Here is a 19,539-nt window from a genome sequence, read left to right as displayed (position 1 = left end):
GCAATTGCACTGGAGTATCAAGCCAGCCTCTAGAGTGGATAATAAACAGTGTTTAAGTCTATGAAGACATTTTGAAAATATATTTATTTAACTTATGTTTTAAGTGTGCAGGTTCAATCTTGCAAGACTAAGATCTAAAACCAAGACTCAGGAGGCCCTCATCCAACACCTCCTCTTCGCTAATGATGCAGCACTGACAACCCATACAAAAACCCATCTCCAAAACTTCATGGATAGTTTTTCAAACCTGCCAAGAATCTGGACTTACCATAAGACTAAAGAAGATTAACATAATGTGCCAAAGAGTTGAAGAAGCACTTTACATCAAGATCAACAACTGTGAACTTGAAGTGGTGAACATGTTCACATATCTGGGGTCCACTATGGTAGTCAATCTCTCACTTGAAATGGAACTCAACATCTGCATCAGAAAAGCCACCACAACAATATCTAGAGGGTATGGCACAACAACAAACTGAGTGAACACACAAAGATCTGTGTGGATTGGGCATGTGTTATCAGCACGCTTTTGTACGGGAGCGAGACATGGACCCTATACTCTCATCAGGAAAAGAGGCTCAACAGCTTTCATATGTGTTGCATTCATCAAATCTTTGGAATCTCCTGGAGGGTCCAAGTTACCAACACTGAGGTGCTCAAGCAGGCCAGCATGCAAACACTCCTCAAATAGAGATGCCTTCTCTGGCTTGGGCATATGTGCCGAATGAATGATGGGCACATCCCAAAGGGCATCCTCTATGGCAAATTGGTATATGAAAAACAACCCAAAGGATGCCCAAAATTACATTTCAAGGATGTGTACAAGCGAGACCTCAAAGATATGGATATGGATGTGGACAACAGGGAAGATCATACACAGGCCTGCAGCCTTTGGAAACAAGAGCTCAACAAAAGTCTCTGGAGTTACGAGAGGAAGCAGTCCAGCTTAGCAGAGAAGAAAAGAGCTCGCAGAAAGCAGAGCCCAAAGGGTTGAAACATCACCTCTAAATGTGACGGATGTGGCAGAGATTCTCTCTCTTGAGTGGGTCTTCTCAGCCACAGCTTCCATAAAACCAATTGGGTAAATTTTTTACCTCTCAGATTGGTCTCTCGAGATTGAAGGTTGCCTACTACTACTACTAAGTGTGCAGGTGTTACTTATTCAATAAACAAGAGATTGATATCCCTATTGAAATAGTACAAAGGGCATCAACAAGGTCATTATTGTTTCTTATATTTTCCAAGTGACCACCTGGGCTTTAGTCCACTGTTCCCCAAACCAGTGATCGGACTGTCTGATTTGAACAGCAATCTGTTCAATATCTTGCATTTCTCATACTAGGGCTTTCTCTTCTGAGCCACATATTTCCTTGCTACTAGTGTTATTATTCTGAATATATATGTTTCTTTGCTGATTTGTAGATTTAGGGGGAGTGTCTCTGAGAACATAAGTGGGTTTTCTTAAGTATATGTTGGATGCTTTCTGTAAGCCTGTGAGTGTAACCAAAGGTCTGCATCTGTGCATGATCCCAGAACATGTGTGAAGGGAGCCAATCAAGAACCACTTAAGCCAACAATGAACTTGAAGATGCCAATCCACATCTGAGCTTTCCCAGGAATGTGTCTTGGCTGGCAAAAACTGAGTCATGCATGGACATGTGACTTGCTCATGTGACTCCAAAACTCCATCTTGGAGCTGGACTTTGCATAGGAAAGAGGAGGGGGTCTCCACCCACAAGAGAAGTCTATTTAAACCCGAGAGACCCCTCCATTTGGTCTTCAGCTGGCTAAAGAGATAGCCTCTCCACCCCCAAGAAACCTGAAAGAAACTGGAACAAAGGACAGTAACTACAGGGGGTGTGAGTGATTACTGGACCCAGACTAGCAGGAGACTAGTGTGTAAAAGGAAGCTTACTGGAACTGGTGAGGTTTTATCTGTATTCAGTTTTCTTAGATATAGACTTGCATGTTCTATTTTATTGTACTTGGTAATTCACTTTGTTCTGTCTGTTACTACTTGGAACCACTTCAATCTTACTTTCTGTATTTAATAAAATCACTTTTTACTTATTAATTAACCTGGAGTATGTATTAATACCTGGGGGAGGAGGGTGGTGTAAACAGCTGAGCATCTCTCTCTATCAGTGTACTGGGGGTGAACAATTTATGAGTTTATCCTCTATAAGCTTTATATAGGGTAAAATGGATTTATTTGGGGTTTAGACCCCATTGGGAGTTGGGCATCTGAGTGTTAAAGACAGGAACACTTCTGTAAGTTGCTTTCAGTTAAGTCTGCAGTTTTGAGGTGCATTTGTGTTGCGGGGGCTTTAGTTTTATTTCTTAAAAAATAAAAGTTTCTCTTAAGTATATCTATTTTTTCATTTCAGGTGCAATTTCTGCATATAATGCAGGATCTAAAAAGCAATGACAGAATGGATATTGGCACAACAAATAATGACTACGGCAATGATGTTATTGCAAGAGCTCAGTTTTTGGAGAGAAAGGGATTTGGAAACTAGCACTTGTATAGAGAACAGTTTCTAAAAGTAGTGTGGTCAAAGAGTGATTTAAAAAATACTACTTTTCCTATATAAATCTTGGAAATAGAAAAATAAGTTAAGAACTCCAAGAGGCTTAGTTTAGGTTAGAAATAATTTCTAAAAATGAAAAAATACATATTAATTATACTAGATTAGGTTAGATTATATTAGGTTATTAAAATTGGAAGTCTTAACTCTAATAACCAAATTATTAGAACCTACCAAATGCAAAACTGTTGCAGTAAATGTTTACTGATATATACATACACACACACACTCGTAGAATGATCAATACATAATTTTTAGTAAGAACATATAGTTAGCATTTTTTAAATGACATAAAATGTATAAGCATTGAATATAAGTGTCCCCTTTTGTTTAAAGCAGGCACAATAAACTTTAAAAACAATTACCAGATTATCTATGCTTTTTGGGATGTTTTGGCTGAAACAGCCCAAGAGACTCTGGGTTATGTAGTGGAGTCATAGTAGAGAAAAGTTGGTGGCTTGGGGGCGGGGTCAAAGGCAAGAGTGTATGGTTTGGGGGTTTAAGTTGAAAAAGGTTCAGAACAGCTCTCTGAGAGCTTTGCACTAAAGCACCTCTTGTGTAGTCAACATTATTATTCTTTACCTGCTCTGTGTTCAGTTAAAGAATCCACATAGTTTAATAGTAGAACTTTATCAAAGGCTGCAAACACCATGGGATCTAACTTCCAGACAGTATGGTGGTAGTAAGCGTACCCAAAAAGGAGCACAGAAATAGGACTTTCATTTCTTCTTAAAGGTAAATATAAGTTTGTGTTCCCATATGTAGTCAGTCATTTTTCAGGTATCTTGATAAAGCTCTGTTTAAACAAAATTTGGGTTTATCTAAATTGGCTTATTGCTCTTTAACTCAGCTTTTATTGTAGGGTATGGCTACCAGCTGCACCCCCAAAAAATCCACAATGGACATGGTGAAATGACTCCAGCCCAATAATTAATCTTGAGAAGGGATGGTGGCTCAGCTCCACAAAGGAATTTAGGTGCCTAAATCCCAAATGTGGGTACCACTGAAATCCACAAAGCCCCCACTGAGCTGCCAACTAACTCTGTAGGTGCCTAAACTCACTCACTGAGTAAATTTTCATTTGAAAAGTTCCCTAGGGACCTCATTTTTGCCTCTGGGCCTGCATACTGATGCCTATCTCACATCTAAGCCCCAGTGCGATTGTCAAATCAGAAGACAGATGGGGGAACAGCATCAGGGCCTGATGGGGTAGGCATTTTCTAAGCATGACTTACTCCACACAAAACAGAGGAGGACAACTCCCATTAACCTTGATCCCAGTGGTTAGGGTACTCAGCTGGGCTAGGGAATCCCCAGTTCAATTCTGCCCTCTGCCTAATGAGGAAAAGGGATTTGACAGGAGTTTCCCACCTTTCAAGTGAGCACCCTAACCACCAGGACATATTCTGATGTGGGTCTCTTGTTGTGGTCATTCTATGTCGTATTAAATATTAATGGGACCAGAGAGCGAATGAGACTATAGTCCAATGGTTAGAGCTCTCACCTGAGGTTGGAATCCTGTTCAAATCCCTTCTCTTTGTCAGGCGGAGTGGGGAACTGAACCAGTTTCCCACATTCTGGGTGAGTGCTCTGACACTAGGACAAAGGACAGCACCTGCCATCTCCTCCTCTAACCCCCCACCCCCAACACACCTTTGTGGGAGTCATGCAGGTGCTTAACTTCTGTTCTCTCAAGCAACAGCTTAGGCATCTAAGGTGCCTGACTCCAGAAAAGGCACTCCCAGCTGTAGATTGCAAGGACAGATAGATGCCTCCCTGTATCCCACACTCAGGCCATGTCTACACAAGTTATGTTAGTATACAGCTGCTGAAGTTTGCATATCACTCATGCGCTTGCATATTTGGCTGCTTGTGTCTGCGCTGCACATATTTTCCAGGAGTTCTTTTTTTGATGCAAAGTGCTGTACATAGTGGGTAGGCATCCCAGTGTGCCATTTGCTGCCTTCTGGCAAAATGCTTTTTGGGAAATGTTCACAATGTGTTCTGGGAAGTAGTTGTTTCAAGGTCTTATCTCAAAACTTTTATCGTGAGACAGTAAGCAGTGCTACTCATGGACAGGCTGGGTTCCACTTTAATCATTTATTAATACAACTCCCAATTTATCAGTTAAATAATTTATTTTGTAAAAGTGAGATTAGTCAGCGCATACTATGACTTAATTGCTTTTTGTTCCACGGGTTTCAGATGCCGCCGAATTACTAATTCTCCTGTGCTCTTAAGTAAGGTATCTGACATTTCCTCTTCTGTTGGAATTCCATGAGGTAGTTTCAGGGGCTGTATTCTACAGACAAGAGAATTTGTTTAAAACATGGACTATGCTAACAAGTTATTTTAATTGTTGCTGGTTAAAGGAAGAGTTAACAAACCTTATTAGGTGCTTTATGACTTTCAGTTTTCCATTCACAGATGGGATATTTTTGTGCACTCTGGGCAGATTTGCCTATAAACAATGCAGAATAAATGTTACAAACTCACTTCGAAAAGGCACTTTATGTCTCTGAAAACTGATGTATTCACATATCAATAAAAGAAAAACATAGGTACACAAATTAAACTACTTTGGGAAATTCACACTTACTGAGAATAAGTTTAATACATTAAACTTTTGGGATTCTCTAACATCTTCATTAATACACCCAGACTGTCTAAATACTCACAAGCACTGATTAACATGACCTAATAATTAAGAGTGAACTAATGAGCAGTCAAAAATATGTATATATAGCTTTATTAAAGACTAGCGGGCAAAGTTCTTCTCTTCTATGCACAGCAGTCTCAATGCTGGTGTTCTGCTTTCCTTACAAATGTATATTTCCTATTAATATCCATGGGAGATCCATACATCTAGGCTCCAATCATGCAAATACCTACCTATTTGCTCAACTTTACTATTGTGAGTAGTCCTTTTGATTTCAGTGGAATTTCTCACTGTAGTACAGTTAAGGACATGCATAAATGTTTGCAGAGTCAGGGTCCCACAAGACAAAAAATATCAAAGCAGTGTACTATGGTGAAGATCTGAGAAGAATTTTGCCCTAAATTTTTAGGCTAATTACTTTACTGATGTGCATGATAAACATGAAATAAAGTAATTTAGAAAGTATACTTTATCCAGTCCAAGATCATGTATTATCTTCTTTTCCCAGTATGGACGACCTATTCCACTTTTGATTCTAGTGACAAGATGAAGTTTGTGAGGCTGCTCAGGATCACCTCCATATTTTTCATGATCTGAAGGCCGTGGCTGAAATACCTACAAGTAAGTAGTTCACAAAAGGCATGTTTTTGTTTATTTTTAAACATTTCAACAGTTACTGAATTCAAGAATGTCTTGCTGTAAAAATATTCCCCTAAGATATATTTTGGCCTTTCACTAGAAAGAAAATGTGGAAACCCCCCCTAAATTTCTAATAAGCTTCCCTTCCAGAAAAGCAAAGCAGCAACATATGACCATAGTATTAAAAAAGCTAATCTCCAAATAACCTCAAATTATTTCAAAGTGTTTCCTCATGACAGTTTGCAGAAAGATACAGTAAGTTTGGGGTCATGATCCTCCAATCATATATAGCCTAGCTTTGGGGGCATGATTCTTCAACCATATATATGAACACATAAAAGCAGAGGTCTGCGCAGACTGGTCTGGTTGTAGAACTGGGACCTAAATTTGTAAGATGATTGTGACAGGCTTATTCCTCAAGACTGCCCTATTTCAGAAATAAAATGGACTACACTCAGACACTGTTTTTTCATACAAGAATCTGAGTGCATATCTCTCTGGTTTAACAATGGTATTGCTCAGTACTGTTACAAATTAGTCTTACTAAAAAAATTAAAGGTATAAACAAACCCAAAATGTGCTTTCAAATCTTTAAATATTGTGCTTACTGAAGCTGGAATTCTTGACTTAGTAAATTTATGGCGAATCCATCCTGTCCATGTCAGTGATTCCACGCTGCTTTTTGCCAGAGTCTAAAAAAAGTTATGGCATGATTTGTCAAATTTATTCAAGGAGAAAATTATTAACATCTGTATTGTACATAAACCTGTGTAATGACTGAATTAGGATCAGGGTCCCATTGTGCAACCAAAATAACCGATACTGTGCCCTCATTTCATCAGTGGGTGCTTTGACACCAAGAAATTTAGCATATTCTTGCTTAAGGAAACCAAATACTTTTGAAACCTTTTAAAGCCTGTGTTTCTGCTCCGGGTGTTCTAGTGAAATGAGGACACGACCCCGGGTTTCACTAGCACGGAGGCTGCAGAACGGCAGGGGTGTGTGGGGCCCTTCACAAGAGGAAAAGCTCGGAGAGGCGGGACGCGCCCTCTGAGAGCGATCAGGCAGCGCAGCTCACTGGGGCTGACCCGGTCTTGAGGGACGCTCCTAGGGGAATCGGGCTGCAGCCCGCACTAGTCCGGCCCAGGATAGCTCGGAGGGGGAAGAGTCCCGGTCCCGCGACCCTTTCACCGGGGGCTCGAGGGACCAGGGAAGCGGAGCGCAGCAGCCCGGGCAGCGGGCGGCGAGGGGCTGCAGCTCCGGGTCCCACGCTCCCGCCGCCGCCGCCCTTCCTGCCCTTGGAGAAACTGGCCCCAACAATCCCACTGCGACCAGCGCAGGGAGCCCCCGGCCCTGCGCCCCACTCACTCTCCAGGCGGCCGGGTGTTTCTGAGCGACGCGGCTCAGCGCCGCCGCCGCCGCCGCCGCCATCTGGGCCCCGGGCGCCGTTCCCGGATTCCGACAGCCACTAAAATCCGTGCCCAGAAGCCGCCGCACTTTGGTTCCGAGGCGCAGCGCGCGCCCCGGCTACTTCCGGCGACGGGGAGGGGAGGGAATAAAGTGCGGCACCGGCGGCCGCCAAGGATTCTTCTCGGGCCTGAAAATCACGTGACCGCCTCCCCCCGCCCCTTCTGGCTCCTGGAAGCGGCGGCTGCTGCTGGCGCGCGCGGGCTTGGTCCAGCTGGGGGTTCGATGCCCGCCGAGTGCCGCTTCCCGCCCGCCCCCATGTCCCAGGCCGGTCCGGGCGCCGTGGCCGCGCTGGAGCCCCCGGCGGTGGCGACGCTGAAGCGGGCGGTGGAGCTGGACTCGGCGTCCCGCTTCCAGGAGTCGCTGGTGTGTTACCAGGAGGGGATCGACTTGCTGCTGCGGGTGCTGAAAGGTACCGACGGGCTGGACCCTACCTCCCCTGCAGCGCTGCAAGCCACCCCCGGAGCTGGCTTCCTGTCCGCCCCGCCCCGCCAGGAAAGGTCGGGAGCCGCAGCGCCAATGCAACCCCCTGGCAGAGTTCACGCTGCCCCCTCCTGAGCTTGCAAACGTTTGAGGCTGGGGGCTGTCATTTTCTCCGGGATTGCAGAGGGTGCGTGGAGGTTAGGAGACCAGCTCTGGCTGTCCTGCAGGTGCTGCCTTTTTAAGGCCTGGTCTATACTAGAAAATTACGTTGTCTTAACTATGTTGGTCAGAGGTATGAAAAATCTATAACCCTACTTGATGTAGTTAAGCTCATCTAAATCAGCGCCACTACTGCCTCTGGGGGAGGTGGAGAACCCCTCCCGTTGGCATAGGAAGTGTCTAAGCTGAAGCAGCACAGCTGTGCCACTGAAGTGTTTTAAGTGTAGACTAGCCCTAATAACATTCATGTATATGCTGAACCCTTAGAGAGGTGGTGATGGGCATGTTACAGTTATATATGCCTGTGTTGGGCTTCACTGTTCATAAATGACTAAAGCCTGGTCTACACTAGGAAATTAGGTCAGTGTAACTAAATCACTGGGGGGTATAAAAAATCCACACCCCTGGACAATGCAGTTAAACCAATGTAACCCCCTGCTGTAAATAGCATAAAGTCCATGAGAGATTACCTACACTGGGGAGAACCTGGCCTGTCAGTGTAGATCACTGTAGCATTTTAAGTGTAGACTGGTCCTAGGAAAAACAACATTCTTGGAAACTTAGTAAAATCAAAAGTCTGGTTGGCTGCTGTGTTTGAGTGGCTCACACTTACTTTTTTTTTAAATACATCTTGTGTCTAGTAGACAGCTATTACATTCCTCTCTCTCTGTCTAGAAACTTATCCTGGGTCATATGTAGGCTTGGAAGGTTTAGATTTTTATTGATAAATGTTGGTAAGGGTTGATTTTGCCAGAAACATGTAAAATATGTGTACTAACAAAGTATTTCCATGAATAATAATCAAAACTTACAGTAATTTAAAAAAAAATTTGCTTGAGAACTTGTTTCACTTAAGAATATTTAATTAGTATATTTTGACATGTGATGTTGATAATATGTTTTAACCGTTAAAAAGCTTTAACTTGTGAATCTCAAAACCTACTGTCATTAAATAATTGTCTCATCACCCACCCATAATTTTCTGGGACTGTGAAAATTTTAAGTGTTTAAAATTTTAAACATTGATATTATCAGTCAAAATTATATTTTAAAAATCAAATTCTGCCAAGCCTAGGTACACACAATGAAAAATATTGAGAATTAACCAGTAAAGGGACTGGTTAGTTGGACATGAATGTAAGTCCAGTAAAGGATTTCTCTCCTCTCCTATAGACTGTTGAATGAAAAAAAAAAATCAGAGGACTTTTTATCCTGGGGAATAATTACCAGATGTAGTTATCCTCCTTTTCTGAGATAATCTGAATATTTTTGATTCACAGCTACAAAAGATGAAACAAAAAAAGCTCACTACAGACAAAAAATATCTGACTACATGGAGAGAGCTGAAGCAATTAAAAAACATATTGAAAAAGAAAGAGAAGGTATGAAGTTGTACTGTACATTTTAAAAAATGTTCATGAAATGATGCACTTGTACATCTGAAGTTACAATACAGTTACCTAGGATTTATAGAATGCATATGTATGATTTCACTGTCTTGTTTAGTGAGGGATGCTTCTTTTTTAGATGGTAAATACCACCAGCAAATTAAAATTGAAGAAAATGCAACTGGTTTCAGCTATGAGAAGGTTTTCCAAGACTACCTTAATGAGACTGTTACAGAAGTTTGGGTAGAGGACCCATACATTAGACATGTTCACCAGGCAAGTGGATCTTGAAAGTAGCTTACATATAAAACTATAACAATTTTTTTCAGTTATTAAATAATCAAACTAACTCTTACAGTTCTACAACTTCTTACGATTCTGTGAGATGCTTGTTAAGGGGCCCTGCAAAGTGAAAACTATCCACCTTCTCACTTCCTATGATGAAGTAAGTATCTAGACTTCACGTATAACATCTGTTGTTCATGTTTACCAATATTTGTCAGACTGAGGCCCTCCCTCCTTCAACAGGAGATGCAAGCAGATCAGGAGGATTTAACATAAACACTGAATAGTGTAATTCTACTTATGTGGAATTCTAAGTGGAAGTGACCCTGGAAGAAATACGTTTATATTGTCCTAGTTGACTGTCTATTGTAAGAAACACCATTTAAATCAATTCTGCTGGGAGACTCTTTATAATAAGGAAGGCCTGGATAAATTTTGATATTTTGGGATTATGACAAGTATAAACCCTCTTGTTGTCATTGTACTCATTCTAGCCCAAATCTTAGTCTGGACAGATAATTCAGTGTACTGGGGAGGCAGCATATCTAGTGGTTAGAGCATGGGACCAGGAGGGAGAACTGAGTCCTTGTCCATAATCTGTCTTTGGCTTGCTATGTGATTTTGGCCACTGCAGTCAATGTGCCTCAGTCATCCCATCTGCAAAAATGAGTATAACTTATCTGCCTTCATAAAGCATTTTGAGACTTGGATAAAAAGTATAAGAACAAAGTGGTGTTAGTGAATTGAAGAAGATAAATGGACACAATTGGAACATGCATGATGAAGAAGCAACTTTTACTCTTAACAGGGCAGTGGAAAGAGTCAGCAGACAAGTAGTCTAGAAGAAATAAAGCAATCACTAAAGAACTATGGAGTGACACTGAATGTCTCATTTTCATCTTCAATTCATGATCGAGAAATAAGGTCAGTGATGCAGAAAACCAATTATTTTCAAATTATTTAATCCTGACAAATTATCTATAACCATGGTTACAAATATCATTCAAAGCAGAAGGCAGTTACTTTATTCAGTAAAATAAGTTCTTCATAGTTTTATACTGTGTTCAACATTGGGACTGCTGGGATCTAGTTTTTAAAACAAGACATTGATGTACAGTAACTCCTCGCTTAACGTTGTAGTTACGTTCCTGAAAAATGCGACTTTAAGCAAAACGTTGTTAAGTGAATCCAATTTTGCCATAAGAATTAATGTCAATGGCGGGGGTTAGGTTCCAGGAAATTTTTTTCACCCGACAAAAAACTATATATTATATAGATATACACACAGTATACGTTTTAAACAATTTAATACTGTTCACAGCTATGATGATTGTGAAGCTTGGTTGAGGTGTTGAAGTTAAGAGGGTGGAAGAGGAAGGGATATTTCAGAGGGAATGCCTTGCTGATAAATGATGAACCTAGCACTCCACTGAGCCCTCAAGGTTTAACACATTGTTGTTAATGTAGCCTCTCATCAAGAAAGCATGAACAGGAGGGAGGGGAGACAGCATAGTGGACAAAGACAGACACCCACTTTGTGTGTGGGAGAGAGATGCACGCTGCCCCTTTAAGTAAGCTGACCCACTCTTAAGTGCATTGTCTTTTTAAGTGGATCAGAAAGTTGAGACAGCAGCTGCTGCCCCAAGCTCTGTCTCTCTCAGTCTGTGTCCCCTCCCTGCTCTATATGGAGAAGCGGTGAGCATGGGGGAGGGGGACACCCTGACATTAGCCCCTCTCCTTCCTCCCCTGCACAGCAAGCAGGAGTCTCTGGGAGCAGCTCCAAGGCAGAGGGCAGGAGCAGCAGGTGGCAGTGCGGGGAGGAACAGCTGAACGATTGATAGCCTGCTGGGCGGTTGCAGCACAGAGAACTTAGGGGAGCAGGGAGCTGATAAGGGGGGCTGGTGCTGGTCCATCCTGGTTCCAAGCCCCCACCAGCTAGCTGCAACGGGCTGCTCTTCCTGCAAGCAGTGGACAAAGCATGTGACTGTCAAATGACATTAGAAGGGAGCATTACACAACTTTAATTGAGCATGTTCCCTAATTGATCAGCAACATAGCATGACTTTAAGTGAGAAGTTACTGTATTATACAGTTGACATCTACTCTAGCTAGAAATTGTGATTGAAATGGTAGGAGCAATTTGCATAACTTGTAGATATGATTAAGGTCTTTTTTCCTAATTATGTTAAATGTACCTACAGTTTGTAAACTTGTGAAGATGGAATAACATTGTGAATTTTTTAATAGATTCAACAATGGATGGATGATTAAGATTGGAAGAGGGCTTGATTATTTTAAGAAACCACAGGTATGTGTGTCTTTTTCTTTTGAATGAATTTGAACTACCAAGTGGCTTATTCTAAAATTGTGTTCCTTTCTGTAGGGTCGTTTTTGCCTTGGATACTGTGATTTTGATTTGAGACCATGTCATGAAACAACAGTGGATGTCTTTCATACTAAACATACAAAGAAAACATGACCGAATATTCGTTATTTAATTACTGCTCTTACAAGCTTTAAATGCCTGCTTTTAATTTCTCTCAATTACATGTAGTGTACATTTTTTTATGGAATAAACTATATATTTTTTATATTTTTGATTACTTGCAGTTTGAATTGATAGAATTTCTAAACTAAATGGTGTAACACTTTAAAGCAAGGTACAGAAGAAACTTAGAGTTATGAACACCAGAGTTCCAAACTTACTGGTCAACCACACTCCTCATTTGGAACCGGAAGTACGCAATCGGGCAGCAGCAGAGACGACAAAACAAAAAAGCAAGTACAGTACTGTGTTAAATGTAAACTACTAAAAAAAAAAAAATTGCCAAGGTAAGGAAACTGTTTCTGTTCTTGTTTCATTTAAATTAAGATGGTTAAAATTAGCTTTTTTTTTTTTCCTGCATAGTAAAGTTTCAAAGCTGTATTAAGCCAATGTTCAATTCTAAACTTTTGAAAGAACAACCATAACATGTCCAGAGTTACGGACATTTCAGAGTTACAAATGACCTCTATTTCCAGGGTGGTTGTAAACTCTGAGGTTCTACTCCATCAAATATGATGAATTAGCAGTGCTGAAAGTTCACAAGTTCTTAGGAGACTAGTTAAGTTTCTGTAAACTGTACACACTCCACAAACTTAAATGTTTTTGATCCAACACAGAAAATCCAAATATACAGAAGTTAGATAGGCAACTGTCTTTAGTATTATACTTTAAAGAAAAAAACAATTGAATTGAAGAAAAACACCATGTTAAACTGTAGCTTAGTTAACTAGATAATTAAGGCCAATTGTTTCCTTCTAAAACAAGGTGGAGAGCTGTAAAATCAGTGAATATTTGTGCAGAGTCCTCTGTGAAATACCAATTGGCAGTCACACTACAATTTAACAGCCTTCAAAAGCCTTCTGTTTCAGTGATTTAACTTATTTGATTACTAATGGCAGTACATGTATTGAGGGGCCCACATACCAATAAATGGAACAGGATGTGCCATACTTGATCAGACTATCTAAATGTATGGTTCTGCTTTGTGGCCATTATCCTTCTAGTTAAGTCATAGAACCATCCCAGAGAGCAAGACACAGGAATCAAAACGCAGTTCTCCTGCATGGTATCTGAGCTGGTCGCAAATCCATGGCCTATTATTTACTGATACTGATTTTTTTCATGATGTTAACATGCAAACTTTACTATTTTTAAGTTAGACCGTAAGATGAAAGTCTAGAATAAAATTCAATTTAGAGCCTAACATGTAGACAAAGCAGATACTCCATGTATACATTTTACTTTAAGCTCTCAGAAGTTACCAAAATGTATCAAAATACCTCATATTAGACTAGTGGCTTTACAGTCTTTTTAAAATGAACTGTCATTCTGTCCAAATCCAGTATAACTTTCCAGTAAGTCACTGCCTCTGAGATGTGAACTCCTAGCATATAGATCTGGTCTGAAGTATCTTCATGTATTTGGGTGACTATGTACATGTTCAATCTTCAGTAATTGAGAAATTGTTTCATGTTGACAGTGCTGACAACATGAAATTTAGTTTTATGATCAGTCTAATTAGTAGATTAATTACACAATCAGTCATGAACTAAAGCAAGAACTTTAGTGGATAAATGAAGAGAAAGTTACTTCAGTAGTAGCTTACTCCTGTAAAATCAACCTGCACAACATACTGAAAATAACCAGATTTTATTTTACAATTTTTGTTAATCATGCACTAGTTAATGTCAAAGATGTGACTTACACTTTCATTATGAAAATCACATTAGTGTCATCACATTCTCACATAAGAGACTCCACTTGCTGTGCAACTCATAGTTTTGTGGACATATTCTAAGCAGAGTGCTTGCTAATGCTGTGGTTTCACTGGGGCAAAACTTACTGCCAATTAGGTTTTTCTCTAGTTCATTGCACATTGCTGGTGGCAGCCACTGCTCTGGCAAAACTATGTTGCAAACTTCAATTCTCCCATGCTTTACATGAATATCCACTTTAACTTCAAGGAGAGACTGTTCATACACCATGTTAAAGCAAGTGCTAATACTAAATTTTGGTGTCTTGCCATATATCCATTCCCAGGTTTGTAGTTCTTTGGTTTTATTATTAATTCCAGGAAACACTGTCTCATCAGCTGGGTTTATTAGAGTAATATGATGGTCAATTTGATGGCATCTTGCATATTCTGCAGCAACAGCATCCATAACCATCTCACATGTTAAAGTAGGATCCTCTTCAAAGAGATTTTTCACTAAAGCAGGCATGCTAGGAGTGGCATTGCTTTTTATCACCTTGTAAGGACTCTTCAGTACAGAAGATAGGTTTATTTTATCTGCACTGCATAGTAAAGTGCAGTGATGATAAGCAACTGTCCTTCCTAGCTTTGCAGCAGTACCTGAGATTTTAAAATTCCCATCTAGCAAGAGATCATATCTGTCAGTGGCACACACATCTAACTGGGGTTGCAAGCCTTTTAGAGCCCTAACAACTAACTTTAGGTTTTCCATTCTCTCGTATTTTTTCTTGGATGTGAAGAAAGTAAAATTGATATTGCCCAGATCATGGTAAACAGTTCCACCTCCACTTCTCCTTCGAGACAGTTTTATGTTCTTCTTCCTCATTATCTTGAGGTTACACTCCTGCCAGGGATTCTGGTGTCTCCCAATCACCACAGTGGGAGAATTTCTCCAAAGGAAAAGAACCTGTCTGTTCTCTAAATTCATGTTGTCATGAATCCAATCTTCCATAGCCAAATTCTGGTAAACATCACTAGAAACGGACTGTAAAATAAGTCCTCTGTTTGCTGTGTACTTGAAGCCAGCTGCTGAAATCTTGAGGACATAAAATAACTGAAAACAGTTCTTCAGGGATGATAGGATTACCATGGTTTTAATAAAATTATCAGATAAGGTGTGAAAGAAGAGGCAGGTCTGTCAAAGTTCTGTATGAGATGTTCATAGTCTGCACTCCTCTCGTACAAACACATTACTAAAGGCAATCATGCTGTACTCACTTTCTTCCCAGGATACCAAAATAGTGATGCTACCCTAATGAATGTGTTTACAAGGTAGATTTCCTTCTTCCAAATATGATGATGGCATTTCACTACTGGTGCATGGTCAATATCTAAGATGGTGCTACAGAAGGCTGTTTCCACTTGCTGCATATTACTAGAAGCCTGCAAGAGGGAGGGCAGGAAGCATAGTATCTGATTGTATTTGTTTTTCCCCCTACAATGTAATTTTACAGTACTGTCATTAATACTGCTCCTGGGGGAATTCTGTGCCACTGCACCTGAGCAGAATTCATGGTCCCCTTCACTCCAGATTTCTTTGCTTCTCTACAGAAAAATGACTTGCTGCTGGGGAAGCAAAGGAAAGCTACAAGAGCGGTCACACACCCCACCATTCTGAGGCCCAACCAGCTGCACCCAACCCCACTCTGAACCCCCTTGCCCTCCCTGCTGAGCCCCAACCACCTTCCCCTGGACCCCACTACAGAGTCCCAGTGCCCCTGCACCCAGAACCTCCCAACCAGCCCCTGTTCATCCAGATTCCCCCCCGCCCCAGCTGTATCCAAGCTACCACTAGCCAGGTTGCCCTACACCAAACCCTCTCACCCGGCACTTGGATCCTCCCCACACTAGGAGCCTGCTGGGGTGAGCCAGCCTTGCTCACATCTGGTGTGCCTGGCATGGAGGGGCAGGGTCAACCCTTGCACTGTGCCAGTGTCAGGTGCAGCCTCACCTCTGTCTCTGAGGAGGAGCTACAGAGGGATCTCCCACCTCTGTGCAGCCAGTGGCCTGTGCTCCCCAATGCCCTGCTGGAGCCTCCACATCTATTTATTTACAAATACAAGTTGCAGAATTGTGCAAAATTTTAAAATCTGTGCGAATTTTTCATTTCTTTGGCATGGAATTCCCTCAGGAGCAGTAAAAGTATATAACAATCGAGTCTACCATAAGTATGCAGGTTAACTTGTTAAGAAGTCGGTAAAGTGGTCCAGCAGCTAATAAGTGCGGGATTTAAACGGCCCTTGACGCTAAAACGCGGCACCTTGTGCCTGTGCCCCCACCCTGCTTCGGGGATCGCACCAGAGAGGCGCGGGCGCGGGTCCGTGACGTGCCCAATCCTGCCGGTACCATTAGCCGCGTGAGGGCGGGGCCCCGCCCGAGGCTATTTGAGCTTTGCGGGGTGAGAGCGGCCCCGGGGATGGGGGGGGGGGACGGACGGACGGGACGTGCCCTTCTGTAACGCGACCGCAGGGGGCGGGAGCGGCAGGGAGGGGCCGGGCCCGGCTCTGCCAGCAGAGCGAGAAACCCCGAGCGCCGGTGCCTGGGGCGGGGACAGGTCGCTACTCACAGGAGAGGGTGGCGGAGACTCCAGCCGCCTCCGGTTCAGGCGCGGCCCGTTATATCGAGCGTCTGTCCTGGGTGCGCTTCCCAAACCCTTCCGGCCCCGCGCCGCAGCTGGGGCCTGACGTTCCCCCAGCGAATTGCCCGGTATCACGGGGGAAGGGAGAAAAGAGACACCACGTCCCTCCCACGCCCGAGGGGGGCGGGGCTTGCCAGGCGACTTTTGTAGGTCACGTGAGCTGGCGGGGCCTTTGGCGGGACAAAACAGGGCTCTGCTGCGCTGCCCTGGGTTCTGCGGGCGCCGCGTGAGGGGCGCGCTGGGGCGCGGGGCCGAGGCAGACCAGGCTGCGCAGGGCAGGGCAGGGGCAGGAGGGGATTTTGCTCTGTGTGTGTCCTGTGAGCGAGGCAGGGTTGGGCTGAGAGCGTCTGTTCTGTGGGACCAACTTCTGCTGCGGTCAGAGACCTTTGTAGTCTGTCTAAAAAAATAAAATAAAAGCCAGAAACTCCCTATCCACCATGGGTGAATACTTCTCACAAAGCGATCTGACGTCAAGAGCACACCCCAAGGCAGTGACTAGCCTCTCCTTTTCTTTCCCCTTGTTTAGGGCAGAGGGACATGCAGCCCTGAGAGGGGCTCTGGCCATTGCTCTCCATCTGTGCCCTCTAGCTGGACCTAAGCACCAGTGATAGGGACTGGAATAATTAGACTCAGAAAGGAACCCAGGAGTGAATTCAACTGCCACAGGGGACAGTGAGCTTGCCCAAGAGTGGGGGCTCCAAGGACAAGAGATGTAAAGAGGTGACAGCTGAGCCCAGGCTGAGAGCCAGCTGACTACATGTAGTGAAGGATGCAGGCATGATGCTCTGTGCCTGATACAATGTCTTGAGAGAGAAACAGGTTTTGTGCTAGTCCTTGGAGAGGGGGCATCAGTTGAGATGGATCCTGAGCGCTAGATGGTGGAATGGCAACAGAAGCAGGCAATCCAGCATCAACAATGCCAGCAGCAGATGTTGCAGCTGTGGATGGCCCAATCAGTACAGCAGCAGTTGCTGAAAGTGATTGTGACCTACCAGCAAGAACTGCCCACAGACTTTTTGCCACAGTTAAAAACCCCAGCCCCTGCACAGGGAGGCCTGGTAGGGCCCAATACACCAGGAGGAACTCTCTCACCTATGTCAGAAGTTAACTAAGGTGGGCCCTGACAGTGTTCTGGAGGCATTCTTCACCACCGTTGAGAGGGCAGCATTGGCATCTCAATAACATCTGGAAATTCAGGCATTAGTTTTAGCTCCCTCCCTAATGAGACAGGCACAGTTGGCCCACTGTAACCTTGGCTCAGAGCAGGCTAGAGACTGCAACTGGGTGAAATTTCTATTTTAAAGTATCTGGATATTACCAAATAGACACATTGGCAGAACTTTAGGGCAAGGTTTAAAAGAGCATTGCTGGCATTGGCTTCCCCTCAAGGAGTTTTCCAGGACTCAAGTTATGGAATTGGTCCTCGTCGAGCAGCTCATGCCCATACTTTCAGAGAGGGGCTGGGAGTGGGTTCTCTGGCATTGCCCTGAGTCATTGTCAGACATGAAGCAGCTGATGGATAATTTTCTTGCAGTCAAAAGGGTCCATGGCCGAGCTCAGATGAAGTATCACCCAGATAACTGACCAGTGACACAAACAACTGGGCTGGAATCTTAGCTCAGACAAAGGTCTCTCTCATAGTCTAAATATGTCCCCTGTCAGAAAGGAGCCTGCAGACACAAGCTTAGTAACCTGCTACTCCTGTGGGCAGGGGCACATGCCCCCCGAATAATTGGCAGGGGCACAGCGCTCCTCTGGCCCTGGGGCAGGAGCTGACAGCTCCTCTGGCCCCGGGGCAAGGGCAGGGGCACAGAACCCGTCCCTCCAAAAGCGGTCACATTTTTATTCCTGTGCACACCCCTGCCTGTGGGCAGCCCAGGCACATGAGGAAAGAGTGCCCATTGATGGAGTGCAACTACACAGGGGATTGTATGGCAAAAGAGAGTCCCTAGGCGGACTCCCCCGAAGTTGACCAACCTTCTGTTGGTCCAAGGGAAGGAGGTACTGGGGCTCAGTGGGCACAGTGTAACTAAACTGTGATACAGGCTCCCCTAGTGGGTGAGACAATTGACACAGAGGGGACAATTTGCCTACAGTGCATATGTGGAGACAAAGCCCTGTCTCAGTGGGGGTCCACACTGACTTAACTACAGAAGTGCTAGCAGAGAAATTAGAATACCCAGTGATTATAGGCTGAGATTGGTCAGCCTTTTCACAAATTATTAATGATCTTATCCATGCCACAACTGAGCCCCAGGGCAGGCCTGACCTGTGCACCCCATCAACCTAGTAGGCCTGGGGTACTCTGAAGACCCTCAGGAAGGGACGTTCTTGGGACCAGAGACAGCCAGAGAGACACAGGGATGGCCGGCACTGGCTGTGGACCTTGAGACCTTACTACAAAGGGGGAAGCTTCGTCCAAGAGCAGCATGATAACACAATGCTGAGCCATGCCTACAAACAGGTGATGTCTGTAGATGGGAAGGCAGCAGACTCCCAGTGCCTGGGACAGTACTCCTACTTTGTGCTGGAGAAAGAGAGGCTCTGTCACATGGAATGATACCTGCAATCAGTGGCACTAAGAGCTCAACTACTGGTACTGTAAGTGGCTGTAATCCAGCTGGCACACAATATTCCCTGCATGGATATCTAGGATGTGAGAAGACCCTGGACCAGGTTCTGAGTCACTTTTTCAGGCCAGGGGTGTACCATGAGGTAAGGGAGTATTCCTTTTCCTGTCCTGAGTGTCAGTATGTGGTAGCTAAAACTGTCCCAAAGGCACCTTTGGTCTCAATGTCCTTAGTGGAAACCCCATTTGTGAGAATAGGAATGGTTATGGTGAGGCATTCAGAGAAGAGCTCCTCAGGAAGTCAGCATATACTTGGACTGTGCCACTCACTACCCTGAAGCCATACCCTCACATTCAGCTAAGGTG

The 19,539-nt window shown here is 43.6% G+C and overlaps 4 protein-coding genes across 4 annotated transcripts in view; 2 read left to right on the top strand and 2 right to left on the bottom strand.

Annotated features, from left to right (window-relative positions):
- LOC123363999 (lysozyme g-like) overlaps nt 1-2,524 on the top strand; it is a 36,878-nt gene extending 34,354 nt beyond the window's left edge. Inside the window, exon 6 of the mRNA XM_045005712.1 lies at nt 2,388-2,524. Within this exon, the coding sequence (XP_044861647.1) occupies nt 2,388-2,428 (41 nt within the window). The 3' untranslated portion in view covers nt 2,429-2,524. The remainder of the gene's footprint in view (nt 1-2,387) is intronic.
- Nucleotides 2,525-4,662: 2,138 nt separating this feature from the next.
- On the bottom strand, nt 4,663-7,373 carry MRPL30 (mitochondrial ribosomal protein L30). The gene is made up of 5 exons (XM_045005652.1): nt 7,255-7,373; nt 6,495-6,578; nt 5,716-5,862; nt 4,976-5,049; nt 4,663-4,890 (listed from the first exon to the last, which is right to left on the bottom strand). The coding sequence occupies exons 1-5, from the start codon at nt 7,315-7,317 to the stop codon at nt 4,758-4,760; spliced, it is 501 nt and encodes a 166-aa protein (XP_044861587.1). The 5' UTR covers nt 7,318-7,373; the 3' UTR covers nt 4,663-4,757.
- Nucleotides 7,374-7,494: 121 nt separating this feature from the next.
- On the top strand, nt 7,495-12,261 carry MITD1 (microtubule interacting and trafficking domain containing 1). Its single transcript, XM_045005640.1, has 7 exons — nt 7,495-7,765; nt 9,276-9,377; nt 9,523-9,659; nt 9,742-9,828; nt 10,477-10,592; nt 11,916-11,976; nt 12,052-12,261. Exons 1-7 carry the CDS (start codon nt 7,579-7,581, stop codon nt 12,145-12,147), a joined length of 786 nt encoding a protein of 261 aa, XP_044861575.1. The 5' UTR covers nt 7,495-7,578; the 3' UTR covers nt 12,148-12,261.
- A 1,586-nt stretch (nt 12,262-13,847) lies between these two features.
- LIPT1 (lipoyltransferase 1) lies at nt 13,848-16,676 on the bottom strand. Its single transcript, XM_045008314.1, has 2 exons — nt 16,533-16,676; nt 13,848-15,349 (listed from the first exon to the last, which is right to left on the bottom strand). The coding sequence occupies exon 2, from the start codon at nt 15,054-15,056 to the stop codon at nt 13,935-13,937; it is 1,122 nt and encodes a 373-aa protein (XP_044864249.1). The 5' UTR covers nt 15,057-15,349; nt 16,533-16,676; the 3' UTR covers nt 13,848-13,934.
- Between the last annotated feature and the right edge of the window lie 2,863 nt (nt 16,677-19,539).

Source organism: Mauremys mutica, chromosome 1 (genome assembly GCF_020497125.1).
Source record: "Mauremys mutica isolate MM-2020 ecotype Southern chromosome 1, ASM2049712v1, whole genome shotgun sequence".
Taxonomy (NCBI): domain Eukaryota; kingdom Metazoa; phylum Chordata; order Testudines; family Geoemydidae; genus Mauremys; species Mauremys mutica.
This window is presented reverse-complemented; position numbering and strand designations above follow the sequence as displayed.